Source organism: Ornithorhynchus anatinus, chromosome 11, assembly GCF_004115215.2.
Source record: "Ornithorhynchus anatinus isolate Pmale09 chromosome 11, mOrnAna1.pri.v4, whole genome shotgun sequence".
In the NCBI taxonomy this organism is placed as follows: domain Eukaryota; kingdom Metazoa; phylum Chordata; class Mammalia; order Monotremata; family Ornithorhynchidae; genus Ornithorhynchus; species Ornithorhynchus anatinus.
Window position 1 is genome coordinate 55,904,030 of NC_041738.1, and position 21,143 is coordinate 55,925,172.

Consider the following 21,143-nt stretch of genomic DNA (forward strand, 5'->3'; position numbering starts at 1 on the left):
GTTGTCATGTTTCATGTTTATAGCAGTTGGTTCGGTTTTCGTTCATTCATTCAATCGTATTTATTGAGCCCTTACTATGTGCAAAGCACTGTACTAAGTGCTTGGATTGTACAATTCAGCAACAGATAGAAACAATCCCTGCCCAACAACGGGCTCACAGTCTAAAAGGGGGAGACAGACAACATATAGCCTCAAAAGAATCACTCTCTGCCATGTCAGGCTGGCCTGTTCTTGGCTATGGATTCCCAGGTTTCTGGGAGAATGCAACATTGCCTGAGTCTTCATTTTACCATGTTCTAAAACGGTTCCTCTGACCGGCTTACTTCCAGTTTCCCAATTTCAGCTACCCCTACAATAGTTGTCTGGGTGACTCTCTCTTTTTTAATGGTAAATGTTTAGCGGTTACTATGTGCCAGGCACTGAGTGCCAGGATAGTTATAAGATAACCAGGTCAGACACAGTCCCTGTCCCACATAGGGTTCACAGACTTAATCCCCATTTTACAAAGGAGGTAACTGAGGCACAGAGAAGTTAAGAAACTTGCCCAAGGTCACACACAGAGGACAAGTACCAGAGCCAGAATTAAAACCCAGGTCATCTGACTGTCAGCCCCATGTTCTTTTCACTAGACTAGGCTGCTTCTCCTTCTATTGCTCATTCTCCTCGCATCTGCCACCCTTCATGTTTATGTTGAGGTGAACAAAGCTTGAGCGCTAGGAGACAGCCTTCTTTCCAAGACTTCATCCTTAGTGATCTTGTCTTACCATCTGATGTTGAGTCTGGGCCAGAAATTATGTTGATGGAAATACCCAAAGTCAAACATGGCACTTCTGGGGGTTCAGGTCTCACAGTCTTAAGGAAGTTTAGATAACACCACAACTTTATGGGTCTGTAGTTTGCTGTGGAGCCTGACCCTCTATTGCCACCGCATCCCATTTGAAAATTCTGCACACTCAAGGTGTCTAAAAAATACCACGGAATAATTGGTTGATGATGGCATTACTTGATGTCAAGGGAAGTTTTAAATGTTACTGAATCAAGGATGGAACTTGATCTAGGAAGGTGGGACAGAACTCTGTTAGGACAACTGGAGCGGCTGTTTCAGGGTCCCCAGATTCTGAAGTCTTGGGGGGCCAAGGGGCCCCAGTGGAATGCCAGGGCTTGGCCACAGCTCCAGGTAAAACCAATCTGAGATGGCAGCATTTTGGCTGGGTAGTGGGTAAGTTAGAGCAGCTCCCTCAGTGTCTGAGCTCTAAACCCACCAAGGGTTGGAGCCCACGGGAACCTCTGGAATGATATTAGGAAGCAGTGTGGCCTAACGGAGGGAGATGGGCCTGGGAGTCAGGGACCTGGGTTCTGATTCTGACTGCCACTGGCCTGCTGTTTGACCCTGAACAAGTCACTTAATCTCTCTGAGCCTTTTCTGTTTAGGTTTGACCCATGGTTTTAGGGAAAGACAGAGGAAAGACTTTCACCTGGCAGGTCATGATTTTCCTAAGAATTTACCTCAAAAGCCTGTGCTGAGAAAGTGATGGATCCCATCTCTGCCACTGGCCTGCTGTATGACTTTGGGGAAGTTACTTAACCTCTCGGATCTCATCTTTTCCTGGGGTTTTGATAGTTGCTCTCCCCATCTTTTAGATTGGAAACCCTACATGAGACAGGGTTAGTGTCTAATCATTATGTTGCTTGTACTCCAGCGTTTAGCCCAGTGCCTTGTACATAGTTACCATTTATAACTAATTTTTAAATACTGATAATAGTAATAATTGTGGCTTTTGTTAAGTGTTTACTATGAGTCCACCACTCTTCTAAGCGCTGGGGTGAATACAAGTTAATTAGCTCTGATGCAGTCCCTGTCCCTCATGGGACTCACCCATTAAAGAGGAGGGAGTCGAATTGAATCCACATTTCACGGATGAGGAAACTGAGGCAAAGAGAAGATAAGTGAGGTGCCCAAGGTGACACAGCAGGCAAAGGAGAGACAGGTTTAGAATCCAGGTCCTCTGACTTGCCTGTTGAGACTCTTTCCCCTAGCCCACTCTACTTCTCAATTCTGGCACTAACTGAAGGCTGAAAATGAAAGAAATCTTGCCCTGTAATTGCTTCTTGAGAGAAACCATCATGGTGCGTGGTTTTTTTTTCCCCTTGAGCTTCCTGGAGGATAGATGTCTGATGAATAGATGCCCTGGTGGATAGATGCTTGGTTGGATAGATGCCCTGGTGGATTCATTCATTAATTCATTCATTCAATCAATCATACTTCTTGAGTGCTTACTGTGTGCAGAGCACTGTACTAAGCACCTGACAGAGTACAATACAGCAATAAACAGTCACATTTCCTGCCTACAATGGGCTCACAGTCTACAGTGGGGGAGAAAGACATCAATACAAATAGTTAACAAATATGTACATAAGTGCTGTGGGGCTGGGGAAAGAGCAAAGGGAGCAAGTTAGGGTGATGCAGAAGGGAGTGAGAGATGAGAAAAAGGGGGACTTAATCTGGAAAGCCTTCTTGAATAGATTTGCCTTCAATAAGCCTTTGAAGGCGGGGGGAGTGTATCCTGTGGATAGATGCCCTGGTGGGTAGAGACCCTGGAGACAAAGAAGGACAGCAACAAAAGATGTCAATGATGTGGTCTCTGGAAGGTCATGCTCCTCCCATTTGTTTTCAGCCATACCAACACCCCGACGAGTCCCCACACCCAACCACAGCCAAGCCAACCATGCTGCCCTCTGAAGTTGATTGGGAAATCCAGGAAATCATGAGGAGGCTAGACCGGCTGGCACCAGACCGCCCATTCGTACACTTGAATGCCACCACCAGCGCCCAGCACAGTGTGGCCACCCTCCTCCATCCCCGAGACACATACTGTGTTGGAGAAAGCCTCGAGATCCGCGTGGAGGCCCGGGACCACTGGGGACGCCCCAAGGAGTACGGCGGCGACTTCCTGAAAACCAGGATCTCTACCCCAGCCCGGAAGGCGGGTGCCTCTGGAAAGGTGGAAGACTTCCACAATGGCACCTACTTGGTCTCCTTCACGCTGTTTTGGGAGGGCCAAGTCTCCGTGTCCCTGTTGCTCTTCCACCCCAGCGAAGGGACGTCCGCGCTGTGGAGAGCCAGGAAGAGAGGCTACGATAAGGTCATCTTCACAGGCAGTTTCTTCAATGGATCGTCGTACGTCAACACCGAATGTGGCTTCGCCCTCGACTCAGGGGCTGAGTGGTGTGAGTACCTGGATCGGCATGAGCAGCAGGCATTCTACTGTGTGAAGCCACCGCACGTGCCATGTGGTGCCCTGTTCCAGATGAAGTCCAAGAACAAACCATTGTCTTATCTCAGTCCCCAGGAACACAGCCTCTTGGTCAGGTAATGAACTCCCCTGCATCCTATCCAGTCTGGCAAGGGTACAATTAGACACGATGTGGACCCAGAATTTCTAGGAACACTTGTTTAGTTAGGTCTTTTTATGTCCCCAAGTGTTGTTCAAGGCTGAGGGCTTGGAGACCCATCTCTGCCCCACAGAGCTGCAGTGTGGCCTCTTGAGGAGGTTGAAAAATCTCATGAGGTCTCAGAACTTCTGGAGCTCCCAGTGATGTGTGACTGAGGTCCCTGCCCACCTTCACAGTTGTCGCTCTCAACTCCAGCTAGACGCTCTCCCTTCCACCTACTCTTTTCCCCGCCTTAGAGAACTCCGGCCACTGACTACAACCCCCACCATGCCTACCCTTCTCTCACCACCCCATCCCTGGCCCTGAAGTCCTGTCTCTTGGAGGCTGTGCCAATCAAGTCTTTTTAGTCAAACGCACAGCACCCATAGAGTGTAGCGTGGCATGTAGCCTGGCAGGTGGTCCACTGGAATTTCTGTCTGTTGAAGGGCCAACGTGAATGGTGCCATTGAGAAAAGATTTGGAGCCATTGAGGTGTTGCAGTGTAACAGTAAGTTTACTCCGGGGGTGGGGACAACTGGGACTTGAGGTGGGGGGGTGGGTCTATGCCGATCTGACATTACTTCTGGCTGCCACTTTCCTGACCTGAGGGATGGGTGGCCCTTTGACCCAGAACTGAAGGTCATGTGAAATAGGGTCCGCCATGGCTCTGGGCCTCAGTGCGCCAAATCGCTCCTGAGCCCTTCCCGCTTGGCCCCCACAGAACCTAAGATTGGTCTGGAGAGTGACCAGCACCTCATGTCTATGAAATGATGTGCTGCTGGCCAGGGGGTCCCCAGCTGTCCATCTGATGAATTCTTCACATGGAGACCCTTGGCAGTTTGTTTGGAATTTCTTAAGGACTCAGTGTCTCCCACTGGAGAATTCACTTGGCCACATAGAGTATGGTAGTGAGAACATTCATTAAATCATATTCGTTGGGCACTTACTGTGTGCAGAGCACTGTACCAAGACATGGAGCTACCTCCACTAAGCAGGCCTCCTCCCTCTCCATGATCCATTCCCCAGTGTAGAGGTGTCCTGGGAGAGTGGACAGGTGATAGTCAAGACACGGGTGATATGTGAAACTGTGTCCATGGCTCCTTTGGTAGACCAAATTACAAGCCCACGGGAGAAATGCAAGATCGGGCAGCACTCCCCGTTCCCCACTGGATTCGCCTGGCAAGGCGCGTGGACTCCGGTTTCCTGCCTCGTGACGCAGTTTCAGACCCTGGACCAGATCAACGCCTGTTTGACGGGGAAACTCATCTACCTCCTCGGAGACTCCACGCTCCGCCAGTGGATGGAATACTTGGTGAAACACGTCCCCAGTGAGTTTCCCTTTGAGTTCTGTCCTTGCTCCTTACCAGGTGCTTCATCCTCCAGGAAAATGAAACAAAGATAGTGATGTTTTCAAGCCTTTAAACCCCAAACCCTACTGTGGCTTTGGGGACAGAGAAAGAGTTGCTTTCCAGAGATAACTGAGCATTTAATAGTCCTTCTGCTGTCGGGAAATAGGGGTGAGGGGAGTTGGAAGAGATTGGATCCCCGACTGTAAGATGATGGTTTTCTCGCTTGTTTTCTTGGTGTTGTCTGTCATCAGCACTGACACCTATGAGTCTCCACGAGTTTGGGAAGCTCCAGCCTCTTTTCGCCCTGGACTTGGGAAGAAAGATCCAAGTTCATTGGCAAAGACACAGCTACCCCTTGATCGGATCAGCTATCTATTCGGTCAAAGTCAATGCATATCTGGACCAGGTCATCGACGAGATAGCAGGCGAGAGAAACACAGCGGTCGTCTTCACCCTGGGCCAGCACTTCCGGCCCTTCCCCATCGACATCTTCATCCGCAGGGCCATGAATGTCCGCGAAGCCATCCGGCGCCTGCTCCTCAGGAGTCCGGACACCAAAGTCATCCTCAAGACCGAAAACACCAGGGAGATGATGGCAGAGCCGGAGAGATTCGGCGACTTTCACGGCTACATGCAGTACCTCGCCATGATGGAAGTTTTTCGGGACATCCCTGTGGGGATCATCGATGCCTGGGACATGACCGTGGCATTTGGCACGAATGACGTTCACCCTCCTGAACACGTGGTTGGGAACCAGATTAATATGTTCCTAAACTATATTTGCTAATGAATAGGCACACAAAAATATTCGAAAAGAAATCCCAGCCTGGGGCATATCATCCAGCTCCTTATTTTTTTTCCAACCATCCTCAATTATGTCTCGGACAATGGCCCAAGAAGATGGCCACTTCTCTCACTTAGGTCCAGAAACTGGCCCTGGCCACCATGGCGGGCCTCAATGTCACCACCCTCACTCCAAGCCTCTTGGCCTGGGGCTTCTCACCCCTGTGACCAAAAACTCAGGGGGCTGCAGTTGGTCAGGGGCCATTTGGTGCTGATGGCAGCACCAGAGAAGAAGAGAAGAAGAATGTAGGTTCTTGGGGGAAGTGGCGCAGGGTAATTGGGAGATTTCCAATCTTTCTCCCCTTCCTCCTCAGCCACCACGTTTTTTTCTCCTTTGTCCCATTCTGGTCCAACCTGATCTTTCAACTCCAGGTATGTGGTGGAAGGGGAGGGATCTGTTGCTTTAGAATGGAAGATGCCAGAGTAGACTTGGAGTAGTTAAGGGTGCAGGAAGATTGTTGGGGGGGAAGAATTGGGATGTGGGGAGAGGGGCTAGAGAAGGCCCAAAGCCAACCAACCCTGGGGTGGGGGAAGAGGCAGTGTACTTGCCTGGTTGGATTGAAGTGGTGCTAGTTGTTCAGAGCACAGCAGGAAAGCAGTTGAGCACACGACAGGGGTACTTGAGGAGTGGTGGTTTTCCACTCATGGGTAACAGCCTAACTGAGCTTTCCCGACATTTAGAGCTAAGCGGGCTGGGTCAGGAACAGGTGTGAATCGGCCCCCAGCTCCAGAGGACGGAATACCAATCCACTAAGTTTTCATGTTAACATTGAACCTGTGGATAAACCATCCTCCTCCGGGATTTCCCCCATCCCACTGGGCAACTAATAGTAATGTACAATGAGCAAACCATCCCTGGGGCAGGAAGTAACAGCCCTCTCCCAATCCCAAACCCAGAACCAGCCCCATGTCCCTCCCTCCGACTCCACAGGCTGTTTCATTCCTGCCCCTCACCTGTGGCTCTGGGAAATGGGCTGGGCCTTGACTGTGGTGGCCTCAAACCATCCAGGCATTGGCCATTGCGTGTCCACAAGGAAGTGACCGGGAGAGTTGCATGGGTGATGGGTGTCAGGATGGACCCTTTAAATTCCAAATCCATTTCTCCCTGGCTTCCCCTTAGCTGCTACATATGTTGCTGTCTGTCTTCCCACCTAAACTGAAAGCTCCTTGAGGGCATGGATCAGGCCTGTTAACTCTATTGTAATAATGTTGGTATTTGTTAAGCGCTTACTATGTGCAGAGCACTGATCTAAGCGCTGGGGTAGACACAAGAGAATCAGGTTGTCCCACGTGGGGCTCACAATTTTAATCCCCATTTTACAGATGAGGTAACTGAGGCACAGAGAAGTTAAGTGACTTGCCCACAGTCACACAGCTGACAAGTGGCAGAGCTGGGATTCGAACCCATAACCTCTGACTCCAAAGCCCGTGCTCTTTCCACTCTCCCAACTACTACCGTACTCTCCCAACTACTTAGTAGAGTGTTCTGCCCAGAGTAAAAAACCAATAAATACTACTGAATGATTAATTGATTCATTGGATCCCACCCAGCATAGCTATGTTGAGTTAAGTAGTCCTTCAATCCTACAAAACTGACTTCATGAGCTCCTTGTGGGCAGAAAAGGTGTCTACCAACTCTTGTATTGTACACTCCCAAGGCCTTGGTACAGTGCTGTGCACACAGTAAGTACTCAATAAATACCATCTATTAGTTCCAGCACTGAATTGTTTGTAATTCTGTCTTGTCATTTGATGTTGAGTGTGGCCCAGAAATGAGCCAGATGGAAGGTTCCAGGAGCCTGATGTGGGGACTGAGCGGAGTCAGGGTCTGCCAGCCGTAGAGAAGGTTGGACAGCGCTGCAGTTCTGTAGACCTTTGGTTTCGTCTGAAGGCTGACTCCACGAAACCACGCTGCTGTCCCACCCTGCTTGACACTCTCCCAGAGGATGTGGTGGTTTCCTTGATTTGTCCTCTACTTCCTTGTCTATCCATCTTTGAGATGTGACACACACAATTTCACAGAACTAAAAAACCAATGACTCTTCCCACTGCACCCTAGATACACCCACTATAGGGAGAATATCCACGGTCCAATTGCGGACATCTAAAGTGTTTTTGAAGATGGGATTATTAGCAGTGAGATCCTACCCATGAGGGCGTGTCTGGCCAAAAGGCTGATCTGTTTCCAACATTTCTTCCTGCATTCTGACCACATATTGTTATTGCTATTATTAGTATTCTCATTCTCATTATTATTTATTGTCATTATCATTATTATCAGCATGGCCTAGAGGAAAGAGCCTGGACCTGGTAGTCAGAGGTCTACCACCTCTGCTATATTAAGCACATAGTACAGTGTTCTGCAGTAAGCTCTCACTAAGTACTATTCATTGATTGATTGACTTGGGTTCTAATCTCAGTTCCTCCACTTGTCTGTTTTGTGACCATGGGCAAGTCACAACTTCTCTGTGCCTCAGTTACCTCATCTGTAAAATGGGGGTTAAGATATAATGTTGGTATTTGTTAAGCGCTTACTATGTGCAGAGCACTGTTCTAAGTGCTGGGGGAGATACAAGGTAATCAGGTTGTCCCACGTGAGGCTCACAGTCTCAATCCCCATTTTACAGATGAGGGAACTGAGGCACTGTGAGTTCCACATGGTACAAAGACCGTGTCCAACCTGATTAGTTTTTTGCCTACCCCAGCACTTAGTACAGTGCCTGGCACATAGTAAGTGTTCAACAAATACCATTAAATAATAATAATAATAATAGTAATAGTGATATTTAAGGGCTTATTATGTGCCAAGCACTGTACAAAAGTATTGGAGTAGATACAAAGGTGATCAGATCGGACACAGTTCCTGTCCCATATGGACCTCACAGTCAAAGCAGCAGGAAGAGCAGGTTTTAGATCCCCATTTTACAAAGGAGGAAACTGAGGTGTAGAAAAATTCAGTGATTTAGCCAGAATTATAGAGAAGAAAAGTAAAGTAGCTGGGATTAGAGCCTAGGTCCTCTTAGTGGGTAGGGCTGGGCTCTAACCACTGTACCACACTGTTTCTTTCCTGGCTTTGTGGATAGGTGTGCCCCATGCTGAGACAGTCTCTCAGAACCAGTGCCAGAATAACTTCCCGATGTGACACAGGCAGGTTGCTGAACATTATAGCTTTCACTCACCCTTTTTGACTCCTTGAAACTAGTTTGTGAGAGCATTCTTTTTCCTGCATTGCTTTTACATTGTCTCTTTATTTTCCCATCAAAATCTTCACTCTCTGCTCCCTCCAGTTCCTTTTTCTTTTTTGTTGTTGTTATGGTACTTGTTAAGCCCTTGCTTTGGGCCAAGCATTGTACTAAGCACTGGGGCAGACAGAAGATAACCAGGTTGGACACAGTTCCTATCCCGAATGGGACTCACGGTCCAAGTAAGAGGGAGTAAGATTTAATCCCCATTTTACAGATGAGGAAACTGAAGCCCAGGGAAGTTAAGTGACTTACCCATGGTCACACAGCAGGTAAGTGACAGAGCCAAGATTAGAACCCAAGTCCTCTGACTCCCAGGCCCATGCTGCTTCTCAGAGGGAAGAGAAGTGTCCCCAAAGGTTCATTTTCCCTTCTTCCCCTCTTCCATGTCACTTCTCTTTTTGTGTCCCCACCGACCCTATTGATATTCCATGATTTGAGGGTGTCCTCCTAGATAAACCCATTTGGTGATCTTCCTGAGAGGCTACTGGGTTTATGAGTGGATCCACCTTTTCAGTCAGCCAATCTTATTTACTGAGCACTTACTGTGTGCAGAGCTCTATGTTTGACAAATCTGCAGAGACCAGCAGTGAGAGGAAGCATCTGGCTGTGGGGTCGGAGAGGTTGGAGAAGCAGTGTGGTGTAGTGACTAGAGTATGAGTTTGGGAGTCAGAAGATCATGGGTTCTAATCTTAACTCTGCCACGTGTCTGCTGGGTGAACTTGGTTGTCATTTCATTTCTTTGGACCTCAGTTACCCCATCTGTAAAATGGGGATTGAGACTGTGAACCTTACATGGGACTGGGACTGTGTCCAAACCAATTTGCTTGTGTCTACCCCAGCACTTAGTACAGTGTCCAGCAAATAGTAAGCACTTAACAAATACTACAATTATTATTATTATCATCAATGTGAAGTTTGAGGTTCCCAAGGTTTAGAGAAGGAAATGAAAGTTGGAAGGAGAGAGAAGGGTCAAAGCCAGGCAGAAATACAAAAGCAGGACTAGTGCTATTTCTCCTTTCTGTATTTATTTTGGTGTCTGTCTCCTCTTCTAGATTGTAAGCTCCTTGTGGACTCTACCAACTCTATTATATTGTCCCTCCCAAGTGCTTAATACAGTGCTCTGCACACAGTAAGCACTCAATAAGTGTCACCAATTGATTGACCTGGAAGAAGATAAATCATAGTGCCTATTAGCTGTGGAGTGTAATAGAGGAAGATGATGTGGGTTTCAAATGAAAAGAAAAGTGAGAGGAGGGGGGTGAGAAAGAGGAGGAGCGTCAGTGGCGGGGCAAGAAACAGGTTTACGGCCCCCCTTTCCCTGGGAGATGGGGAAACAATGTGAGTCCCCTCGAGAGGAAGAGCCACAGGAAAAACGGGATCACCAGGCCAGAGCCAGTTCTCGGTGGTGGTGAGAAGGAAGCATGAGTGGGCCTAGGATCAGTTCAGTAATGGAGAGTAATGTGCTCCTGTTGAACTTGGTGTTCCCCAGAGCACAGGGGAGTAGTGTCATAGGAGAAGAGGGAGGAGGTGAAAGAGAATGGAGACTGGGTGTGCAGGGACAAGGTGAGGGGACTGACAATGTTTTGGGGGATGGGAGGATGAGGAGCAGTGGGGATACTAGAACAGAAATGTGGAGAAGGGAGGGAGAGTCCACTTGAGGGTTGAGGGCAAATCGTCCAATACATGACCTCTTCCCAGGGCACTGGGAAGCTGAGAGACACCAACAATCTCCTCGAGATTCTCAAAGTTGTAAAGACTTTTTCTTCCCCCAATGGTTTGCTCTCTTTGCTCTACTCCTCCCCTCTCCACCCCACAGCACTTGTGTATATATGTTGTTGTTGTTGCCTTATGCTGTCATGTCCCACCCATAGCGACGCCATGGATACAACTCTCCCAGGATGCCCCACCTCCATCTGCAATCATTCTGGTAGTGTATCTATAGAGTTTTCTTGGTAAAAATACAGAAGTGGCTTACCATTGTCTCCTGTGTAGTAAACTCCAGTCTCTGCCCTCGACTCTCTCCCATGCCACTGTTACTCAGCATGGGTGAGTTTTGACTTGTAGCAGATTGCCGTCCACTCACTCGCCACTGCCCAAGCTAGGAATAGAATGGGGATGCCTCTACTCGACTCTCCCTCTCACAGTCGAGACTGGTAGAGTACTGGAAACTCTCCAGGTGCGACCCCGAGAGGTGGGTGTATACATGTACATATCTATAATTCTATTTATTTATATCAATGCCTGTTTACTTGGTTTGACGTGTATATACCCATTTATTCTATTTCTATATCATTTATTCTATTCATCAGTTCTATTCATTTATATTGATGCTACTGATGCCTGTTTGCTTGTTTCGATGTCTGTCTCCCCTCTTAGACCATGAGCCCACTGTGGGTAGGGATTGTCTCTTAGTAGCTGAATTGTACTTTCCAAGCACTTAATACAGTGCTCTGCACACAGTAAGCGTTCAATAAATACGACTGAATGAATAAATGAATGAATGAACTGGTTCACAGAATAAAGACTTCATTCAATTGAATAACTGTGCTATTTGCTAGATGCAGAGCACTGTACTATGCCCTGCAGTAGATAGAAGAACTGTGGCCTTTGCTAAGTGCTTACTAAATAACAATAATAATAATAATAATAATGTTGGTATTTGTTAAGCACTTACTATGTGCCAAGCACTGTTCTAAGCGCTGGGGTAGACACAGGGGAATCAGGTTGTCCCATGTGGGGCTCACAGTCTTAATCCCCATTTTACAGATGAGGTAACTGAGGCACCGAGAAGTTAATAATAATGTTGGTATTTGTTAAGCGCTTACTATGTGCAGAGCACTGTTCTAAGCACTGGGGTATACAAGGTTATCAGGTTGTCCCACATAAGGCTCACAGTCTTAATCCCCATTTTACAGATGAGGTAACTGAGGCACAGAGAAGCTAAGTGACGTGCCCACAGTCACACAGCTGACAAGTGGCAGAGCTGGAATTCGAACCCATGACCTCTGACACCCAAGCCCGTGCTCTTTCCATTGAGCCATGCTGCTTCAGTGACTTGCCCAAAGTCACACAGCTGACAAGTGGCCGAGCCGGGATTCGAACCCATGACCTTTGACTCCAAAGCCCGTGCTCTTTCCACTGAGCCACGCTGCTTCTACGTGCACAGCACTGTACTAGGCCCTGTGTTAGACACAATTACTGTGGCACTTGCTAAGTGCCTATCATCTGCCACACTCTGTACTGCAACCTGTGGTAGATACAAGATGATCAGATAAGATACAGTCCCTGTCCCACACGGAATTCACAGTCTGAGGACGAGGGAGAACTGACATTTCATCCCCATTTTGCAGATCGGGAAACTGAGGCACTGGGAGCTTTAGTGAGCTGCCCTAGGTGGCACAGGGCAAATGGCAGAACCTGACTCCCAGGCCCGCGCTCTTTCCACTAGGCCACGGTACTTCTCAGTTTGACTTCAGAGTGATCCATCCAAGGGACTACATGCTGAAGCTTGACTTTGGATGAATATGCTAGTCAACAGAGCATTCAGTTTATTAATTCTGACTTCTCTGAAGGTATATTTACAGGTGTTTCCCCCATTAGAGTGTAAGCTCCTTGAAGGCAGGGAATGTGTCTTGTGCTTTTATTGTACTTTCCAGATGTGTTTGTTTATTGTTGTATTGGACTCTCTTAAGCACTTAGTACAGTGCTCTGCACACAGTCTATAGTCAATAAATTAGATTAGTACTACTACTAATACTAATGTTGGTATTTGTTAAGCACTTACTGTGTGCTGAGCACTGTTCTAAGTGCTGGGGTAGATACAGGGTAATCAGGTTGCCCCACGTGAGGCTCACAGTCTTAATCCTCATTTTACAGATGAGGTAACTGAGGCACTGAGAAGTTAAGTGACTTGCCCAAAGGTGGCGGATCCAGGATTAGAATCCATGACCTCTGACTCCTAAGCCCAGGCTCTTTCCACTGCTTACTGCTATTGCTAGAGAAGGAATTTTGGCCAAATAACCAACAGCACCAGGACGAGAATCGAAAGGGAAGCAAAGAGGAAAGATTGATCCCCCTCCTAGGAGTAATGGGATGATCATACCTCTAATATACAGTTCCGATCGGCACACCTTAGGTTGAAGGATACACCAAACTAGGAATGGTACAGAGTAGAGAAAGGTCCAAAGAACAGTACAGGGAAGGGCAGACAAAATGACCGGAGGTGGGGAGTAGCTTCGGTGAGTCGATAGGCTGAAAAGATTTGGATGCTTCAGCCTGGGCAGATGCAGCCAGCGAGAAAGCACCACTTCCATCTCCAAAATCGGGAGTAGAGAGAGGGAAAGGTGACCTTAGAATTGTTACTTACTAAATCCTAACCACTGAGGCACCTATGGAAATTTGGGGGTAAGTGAAGAGGGACAAAAGGAGGAAAACCTTTTATACCGAAAAGGGAGTTAGCTGAGCGGATTTAGGACTTCAGGAATGCAGGCGGCAGAATCTATCGAGCGACTGAGAAGAGTTCCCAAAGTCATGAATAATAGTTTGTGTCCTCTCAGGGGAAGAGGTAGATGGATACCAAAGGTGACCAATACATCAGGTCTTCAAATGTTCTCCCGGGCTACAGCCAGAGACAGAATCAAGGACAGCTGGAAAAAGAGCAAGGAGCTGGATGGTCTGCCCCAGGCTGGGATTTCATTTTGTTTGTTTTTATATGCCAATCCACTAGCAAATGTAATTTAGGAACATGTTAATCTGGTTCCCAATGACGTGTTCGGGAGGGTGAACATTGTTCGTGCCAAACGCCACAGTCATATCCCAGGCATCGATGACCCCCACAGGGACGTCCCGGAAAATGTCCATCATGGCGAGGTACTGCATGTAGCCGTGAAAATCGCCGAATCTCTCTGACTCTGCCAACATCTCCCTGGTGTTTTCGGTCTTGAGGATGACTTTGGTATCCGGGCTCCTGAGGAGCAGGCGCCGGATGGCTCGGCGGACATTGATGGCCCTGCGGATGAAGATGTTGATGGGAAAGGGCCGGAAGTGCTGGCCCAAAGTGAAGACGACCGCTGTACGTTTGTCTCCTGCAACTTTGTCAATTTCACGGGTGACATATTCATCGTCTTTCACTTCATATAATTTTTGGGTCACAAATGGTTCTCCATGTTTCTTCCACTGAATCTTTATGTGTTTCCCAACATCCATAAGTACGTGTATCCCGAAAACTCCAATTCCATGATGATCAAACAATTTTAGGGCTGGTGGAAAAAAAGAAAGATAAATTATAAAAGGAAGCCTACAGAACTTTTAAAGAGCGGGAGCAATTGTATAAATAACCACCTCTTTAGGAAGACTCACTGGGGTAGAGCCAAAATAATTTTTTCCCAGAAGCAGGGTATGAATCTGTGAAATAAAACCCATTGCAACAGTTCAGTGTTTGCTCTGAAAGTTATAGGAAAATATTTCTCAGTGAAAAGAGAGGATGTTCGTTAAAACCAGGAGGTTACGGAGTTTTCCACCTGGAAAAAGTCGAGACAATTTCTACTCAAACTTAGAACCCAGCAGACAAGAGGGACGTACTGGTGACGAATTTCTGGAAGTAGTAGATCCACTGACGAAGCGTGGAGTCTCCCATGAGGTAAATCAGTTTTCCCGTCAGGCAGTTGATAGTCCCATTCAGGGTGCTTAAACGGGACAGTCTGCAAAGTGCCGACCTCCACTCATTTTCCAAGACGAAGCCACTGGGGAAGGGGGAGTCCATTCCGACACGGCAGGTCTCCGTCACAGTTTCACTCCCTGAAAGGAAAGGAAATCCAGTTGGCAGATCCGGGGACTGGACCAGCGGGGACCTTCTGCCTGGGCTTCTCCACCCCGAAGCCTCGGCCCAGGCGGAAATATGTTCTCCCTTTGGACGGAGGTAGGATGAGGTGGACCATGAAGGTCCCTCGTTCCCCAGCTGCAGAGTCCAACCCCCAGCATCTGTCCATGCTTCCTCTTGTGGGTGATGCAACCGTGAGATGCCCCCCGGCCTCCGCCCTTGAACCCACTTTCTGCAGTAGCCCATACCCTCGTGGGGGACACGCTGGGGGAAGGGGGCCCTTCCAACGGGCCATAGGGGCCCAGAAACCCCTAAGGTGAATACCTGACCTTCCACTGGCCCAGTGTGGGCACTTGGTTGGTACTGAACCCTCCCCAACAGATGCCCCATCAGCCACAGGAGGCACTCACTGCCACAACTCTGAACGTTGACCGAGCCAAATGTCGTCGAGATGGGAACACCTATTTTGGATCTTCAGTGGAGAGAACACAAAACACCCCAGGATCAGGAGGGTTGCAGCAAAGACAATGCATGCACTCTCGTTGCTATATTTCCACCCAGACCCATCCCTTCATGCTCGCTACTCGGGATGGGTTTCCTCCACATACCACATCAGGGCTTGGCCCAAACCCCCAACAGGGCCGGTCCCAGGGTCAGAGGGCACTCTTGGACCTCTTAGAGCCATGATTAGCAGCCGGAAAACTAGGTTCTAATGGTGCCCATTGGAAGAAACAGTCCCTGAAAGTGTGTGGTCTAATGGATAGAGCATAGGCCTGACAGTCAGAAGAACCTGGGTTCTTATCCTGCTTTTGCCACTTGCCTGCTGTGTGACCTGAATTATAAAAATAATAATAATCATTCATTCAATTGAATTTATTGAGCACCTACTGTGTACAGAGCACTGTACTAAGCACTTGGGAAAATACAACAATAAACAAGACACATTTTCTACTCACAGTGAGCTTCCAGTCTAGAGTGGGGAGGCAGACATCAGTACAATTAAATAAATTACAGACGTACTTAGGTGTTGTGGGACTGGGACAGGGAAAGAACAAAGAGAGCAACTCAGGATGACACAGAAGGAAATGGGAGAAGAAGAAAGGTAGGGCCTAGTCTGGGAAGGCCTCTTGGAGGAGATAATTATGGTATTTGTTAAGCACTTACTATGTGCCAGGCACTGGGATGGATACAAGGAAATTGGGTTGAACACAGTCCCTGTCCCACCTGGGGCTCACAGTCTCGGGCAAGACACCAGTTCTCTGTGCCTCTTGCCTCATCTGTAAAATGGGGATTAAGATTGTGAGCCCCATGTGGGACAGGCACTGTGTCCAACCCAATTGTCTTGTATCTACCTCAGTGCTTAGAACAGTGCCGGCCACATAGTAAGCGCTTAATAAATGCCATTAAAAAAAACCCACCAATGAACCTACTGAAAAAATACGGAACTGAGTAGTGATTCATCAGCCATTTCCAAAGCCCCCCAAACTCTGATGCCTTGATAATACTGAAATATGGTTATGTGATTCCACCACCATTAGAGTGTAAGTGCCTTGTAGGCAGGGAATATGTTTCTTGTTTCATTTGGACTTCCTATGTGTTTAGCATAGTGTACTGCACTTGATAGGCAAGTTATGACTTCTATCACTACTAATTCTGCCAATTAATTAATAAGGTTTTTACCTGACAAAGAGACTTCTCTCTTCAACGCTCAGATATGAAAGTGGTCTGTTCCTGGTCATCATGTGGGTCAAAGCATCGCAAGACGTAAGTCGGGGCTTGTTGCAATAAAACGCTTCTTGGTCTCGCTGGTCCAGGTACCGACACTGTTCAGTGTTTGCAAGAGGAACTAAGCCACATTCAGTTCTGATGTACGACGATCCGTTGAGGAAACTGCCTGTGAAGATGACCTTATCGTAGCCTCTCTTCCTGGCTCTCCACAGCGCGGATGTCCCTTCGCTGGGGTGGACGAGCAGCAGGGACACGGAGACTCGGCCCTCCCAAAACAGCGTGAAGGAGACCAGGTAGGTGCCGTTGTGGAAGTCTTCCACCCTTCCTGAGGCGCCTGCCTTTCTGGCTGGGGTGGAGATCCTGGCTCTCAGGAAGTCGCCGCCATACTCCTTGGGGCGTCCCCAGTGGTCCCGGGCCTCCACCCGGATCTCGAGCCTTTCCCCGACACAGTATGTATCTCGGGGATGGAGGAGGGTGGCCACACTGTGCTGGGCACTGGTGGTGGCATTCACGTGTGTGAATGAGTGGTCAGGCACCAGCCGGTCCAGCCTCCTGATGATTTCTTGGATTTCCAGATCAACCTTGGTGGGCGGTTTGGTTGGCGTGGCTGAGGTCGGGTGCGAGGGCATGCCAGAGTGTTGATAAAGCGGCGGTGTCCACTGAAAACAAATGGGAGGAGCATGACCTTCCAGAGACCACATCATTGCCATCTTTTAGTGTTGTCTTCTTTTCCTCCAGGGCACATATCTAGCAGGTCATCTATCCTCCAGGGCATTCAACCACCAGGGCATGTATCCATCAGGGCATATGCCCCCCAGGGCACATATTTTCTAGGACATCTATCCACCAGGGCACCGATCCACCAGGACATCTATCTGCCAGGACAACTCTCCACCAGGACATTGTTCTACCGGGGCATATATGCACCAGGACATTGATCCACCAGGGCCTATACCCACCAGGAGATCTATCGACTAGGGCATCTATTCACAAGGATACTATCCACCAGGACATCTAGGAAGCTCGAGGTCTGTCTCCAGACCCTATACTGTAAGCTCATTGTGGCATGGAATACATCTTGTTTATTGTTGTATTGAACTCTCCCAAGTGCTTAGCCCAACACTTAGAACAGTGCTTAGCACATAGTAAGCACTTCACAAATACCATAATTATTATTACAGTGCTCTGCACATGGTAAGCACTCAATAAATGTGAATGAATGAATGAATGGATGAATGAATGAATGAATGAATGGCCCACCCACTAGGATGGTTTCTCCCAAGGAGCCATTAGGGGGAAAGATTTATTTCATTTTCAGTCCTTATGGTATTATGGTATTTTGGGGATTTATTAAGTGGTAATAATAACATACTAATTTTGGTATTGGTTAAGCACTCATTATGCACCAAGTACTGTACTAAGCACTGGGCTAGATACAAGATCATGAGGTCCCACATGGGGCTCACCGTCTAAGTAGGAGGGAGAATGGGTATCAAATCCCCATTTTTGCAGATGAGGGTAATAATAATAATAATGTTGGTATTTGTTAAGTGTTTACTATGTGCAGAGCACTGTTCTAAGCTCTGGGGGAGATTCAGGGTAATCAGGTCATCCCACGTGAGGCTCACAGTTAATCCCCATTTTACAGATGAGGGAACTGAGACACAGAGAAGTTACGTGACATGCCCACAGTCACACAGCTGACAAGTGGCAGAGCCAGGAGTCGAACCCATGACCTCTGACTCCGAAGCCCAGGCTCTTTCCACTGAGCCACGCTGCTTCCCAATAAGGGTATTATGACACAGAGAAGTAAAGTGACTTGTGAAAGGTCATACAGCACTTACGTGATGGATCCGGGATCAGAACCCAAGTCCTCTGACTCCCAAGCCTTTGCTCTTTCAATGAGGCCATCCTGCTTTTCTATGAACAAGGCCCTGATCTCAGCCCTGGGGTAGATTCAAGATAACAATATCAGACACTGACTTTGTCCCAGACAGCATTCCCAATCTAAGAAGTAGGGAAAGCAGCTATCGAAACCCCAGTAATAGATGAGACCTGAGAGGTTAAATGTTGCCCAGGGTCATACAGCAGTCCAGTGGCAGAGATGAGATTCATCACTGTCTCAACACTGGCTTCTGGAATAAATACTTCAAAAACTTCTGAACAGTCAGGTGAAAGTCTTTCCTCTGTCTTTCCCTAGAACCACAGGTAAAATATAAACCAAAATGGCCCAGAGAGGTTAAGTGACTCATCCAGGATCACACAGGAGGCCAGTGGTGGAGTTGGGATCAGAATACAGGTCCATAATTCCCAGTCCCATGCTCTCTCCATTAGGTCACTCTGCCTCCCAATCCAGCCCCAGGGGCTTCTGAGGCCTATAGCCCTTTGGGGTTTAGAGCTCAATCACTGGAGAAGTTATACCAATTCACCCACTACCCAGCCAAAATGGAACCATCTCAGATTGGTTCTGCCTGGAGCTGGGGCCTTGCCCTGAAATTCCACTGGGGCCCCTCAAGTCCACTCAAGACCCTGGAATCCAGGCACCTGAAACAGCTGCACCAGATGTCTCAGCTGGATTCTGCCCCCACTTCCTAGTTCAAACTCTCCCCTTGATTCTGCGCCGTTTAAAACGTCCCATGCCACCAAGTGCGACGAACATCAATCAATCAATAGTATTTCTAGGCATCTAATATGTGCAGAACCGTCAGAGTGTGGGGGTAGTAGAGCGTCAGGCTCCAAACCAAACTTCAGGCCTACAAAGGCAGGCCTACAGAGCTGTGGTGCTGTGCAGACTTCTCTTCGGCTGTGAGACCTGAACCCCGCACAAGTACCATGTTTGACTTTGGGCATTTCCATCAGCATTCATGGGCATTTCATTCCAGCATGAAGTCTTGGAATGAAAGCAGTCACTAGCGTCGGAGCTATGTTCACCTCAAAGTACCCATGTGGGGTGGCACATGTTAGGAGAATGAACATCAACAGGAGGCCCGCACTGTAGGGAGACCTAAAAGTGGGAAACAGCAAGGAAGAAGGGCAGAGGAACTTTTTTAAGGACAGGGTAAAATGAAGTCTCAGACCACGCTGTCCCCCCACTGAAATCAGGGAATCTATAGGCAAGGAAAGACCAGACCGGCCCGTCAAGAAAGACCGGACCAGACCATCGTGTGGGAAGGAGTGACTCTTTCTGAGGTTACCTAATGTCGGAGAGACAAAATTACAAGCAAAAACAACACCAGCTCCTGCAAACTTGAAATGTGACAACACACTAAGGGACAAGTCACATCTTCTCCAAGACGTCTTCCCCAATTAAGCCCTTTTCTGGCCAGTTCATTCTCCCTTCTGCATCCATTCATTCATTCATTCAATTGAATTTACTGAGCGCTTACCGTGCACAGAGCACTGAACTAAGTATTTGGGAGAGGACAGTACAACAATAAACAAACACATTCCCTGCCCCCAGAGAGCTCACAGTCTAGAGGCACTTGGATCTATGACCTTTGGACTTTTGATATTCACCCCCCACCCCACAGCACTTATGTACATATCCTTATATTATATATTATAAATTACTTATTTATTCATATTAGTGTCTGAGTCCCCCTCTAGACCATAAGCTCATTAAGGGGAGGGAATGTGTCTGCCAATTCTGTTGTACTATCCCAAACACTTAATACATAGTAAGCACTCAATAAAATATGATTGATTGAATGACAGCCATTCTATGTGGACAGTGGGGCTGGGATTGTGGGCCCACATGGGCTTTTTCAGTCATGCATGCGCCCCAAAGTGAGTTCCGCCATCAGTGATGTCCTCTTCGAGTAGGTTAGACAACTATGTTATAGTTGGAGTATGAACATCGGATAGCGATATTATGAATAGCTTGTACACTGGCAATATTTCCTTGTCTGTGAACAGGAGATATAGTTTGGTGCAGAAGTATGTATAGAATTATTTCCGAAAGAGGATCCGGGCAGCCGAGTTAAAAAGTCGCTGGTGCCAAGGAAACCTGTGAGGAGGCTGATACAGTAGTCTAGCTGGGAATACGACTACTATTTGAATAGTGCTAGACAGTGAAATATAACAGAAATAATGATAAAAATAACAATAATAATGATGTTTGTTAAGTGCTTACTATGTTCCAAGTGCTGTACAAAGCACGGGGTAGATACAAGGTATTCAGGTCGGACACAGTCCCTGCCCCAACTACGATTCACACTTTAAGTATGAGGAACACAGGTACTGAATACCCATTTTACAGATGACAGCCGTGAGGCATAGAGAAGTCGTGACTTATACAGAGGGTAAGAGGCAGAGCCAGGGTTTGAATTTTTAAAAATTCCAAAGGCATTTATTTGCAAAATTTGGTTTGATATTATAAGACCGTACTAGTAACAAAGGAATTTATTAAGCACTTATTCTAGGCAGAGCACTGTACTAAACCCTGAGGAAAAATCCACAGATTAAAAACCAGACATAATCCTTGGCCCCTCAAGGGGCTCACAATCTGAGAAGGGAAGGGAGATGGGGTGGGCGGCAGATACCTAAGAGGGGATGAAACAACATAAACACAAAACAGCATCAAAGACAAGGACAACGATACACACGGCAAGAGGAATAGGGTGTTGTGATTCAAGGAGCAGAATTTGGGGCCCAGAGTCACAGTTCAGAGTCCAACAGTCCCAGCAGTGGCCACAGTCACAGTCCCGGCAGCAACCAGTATCTTCCTGG

At 47.6% G+C, this 21,143-nt stretch overlaps 2 protein-coding genes and 1 non-coding gene across 3 annotated transcripts; 1 reads left to right on the plus strand and 2 right to left on the minus strand.

Annotated features, from left to right (window-relative positions):
• The first annotated feature begins 2,627 nt into the window (after positions 1 to 2,627).
• On the plus strand, positions 2,628 to 6,100 carry LOC100073717 (NXPE family member 4-like). Its single transcript, XM_029075726.2, has 4 exons — positions 2,628 to 3,370; positions 3,879 to 3,940; positions 4,542 to 4,760; positions 5,033 to 6,100. The coding sequence occupies exons 1-4, from the start codon at positions 2,631 to 2,633 to the stop codon at positions 5,566 to 5,568; spliced, it is 1,557 nt and encodes a 518-aa protein (XP_028931559.2). The 5' UTR covers positions 2,628 to 2,630; the 3' UTR covers positions 5,569 to 6,100.
• Positions 6,101 to 10,925: 4,825 nt separating this feature from the next.
• LOC114815305 lies at positions 10,926 to 11,063 on the minus strand. Its single transcript, XR_003763069.1, has one exon. It is a non-coding gene; the product is annotated as a small nucleolar RNA SNORA7 (small nucleolar RNA).
• A 2,141-nt stretch (positions 11,064 to 13,204) lies between these two features.
• LOC100073754 (NXPE family member 1-like) lies at positions 13,205 to 17,044 on the minus strand. The gene is made up of 4 exons (XM_001505429.4): positions 16,368 to 17,044; positions 15,098 to 15,159; positions 14,450 to 14,665; positions 13,205 to 14,127 (listed from the first exon to the last, which is right to left on the minus strand). Exons 1-4 carry the CDS (start codon positions 17,042 to 17,044, stop codon positions 13,592 to 13,594), a joined length of 1,491 nt encoding a protein of 496 aa, XP_001505479.2. The 3' UTR covers positions 13,205 to 13,591.
• Between the last annotated feature and the right edge of the window lie 4,099 nt (positions 17,045 to 21,143).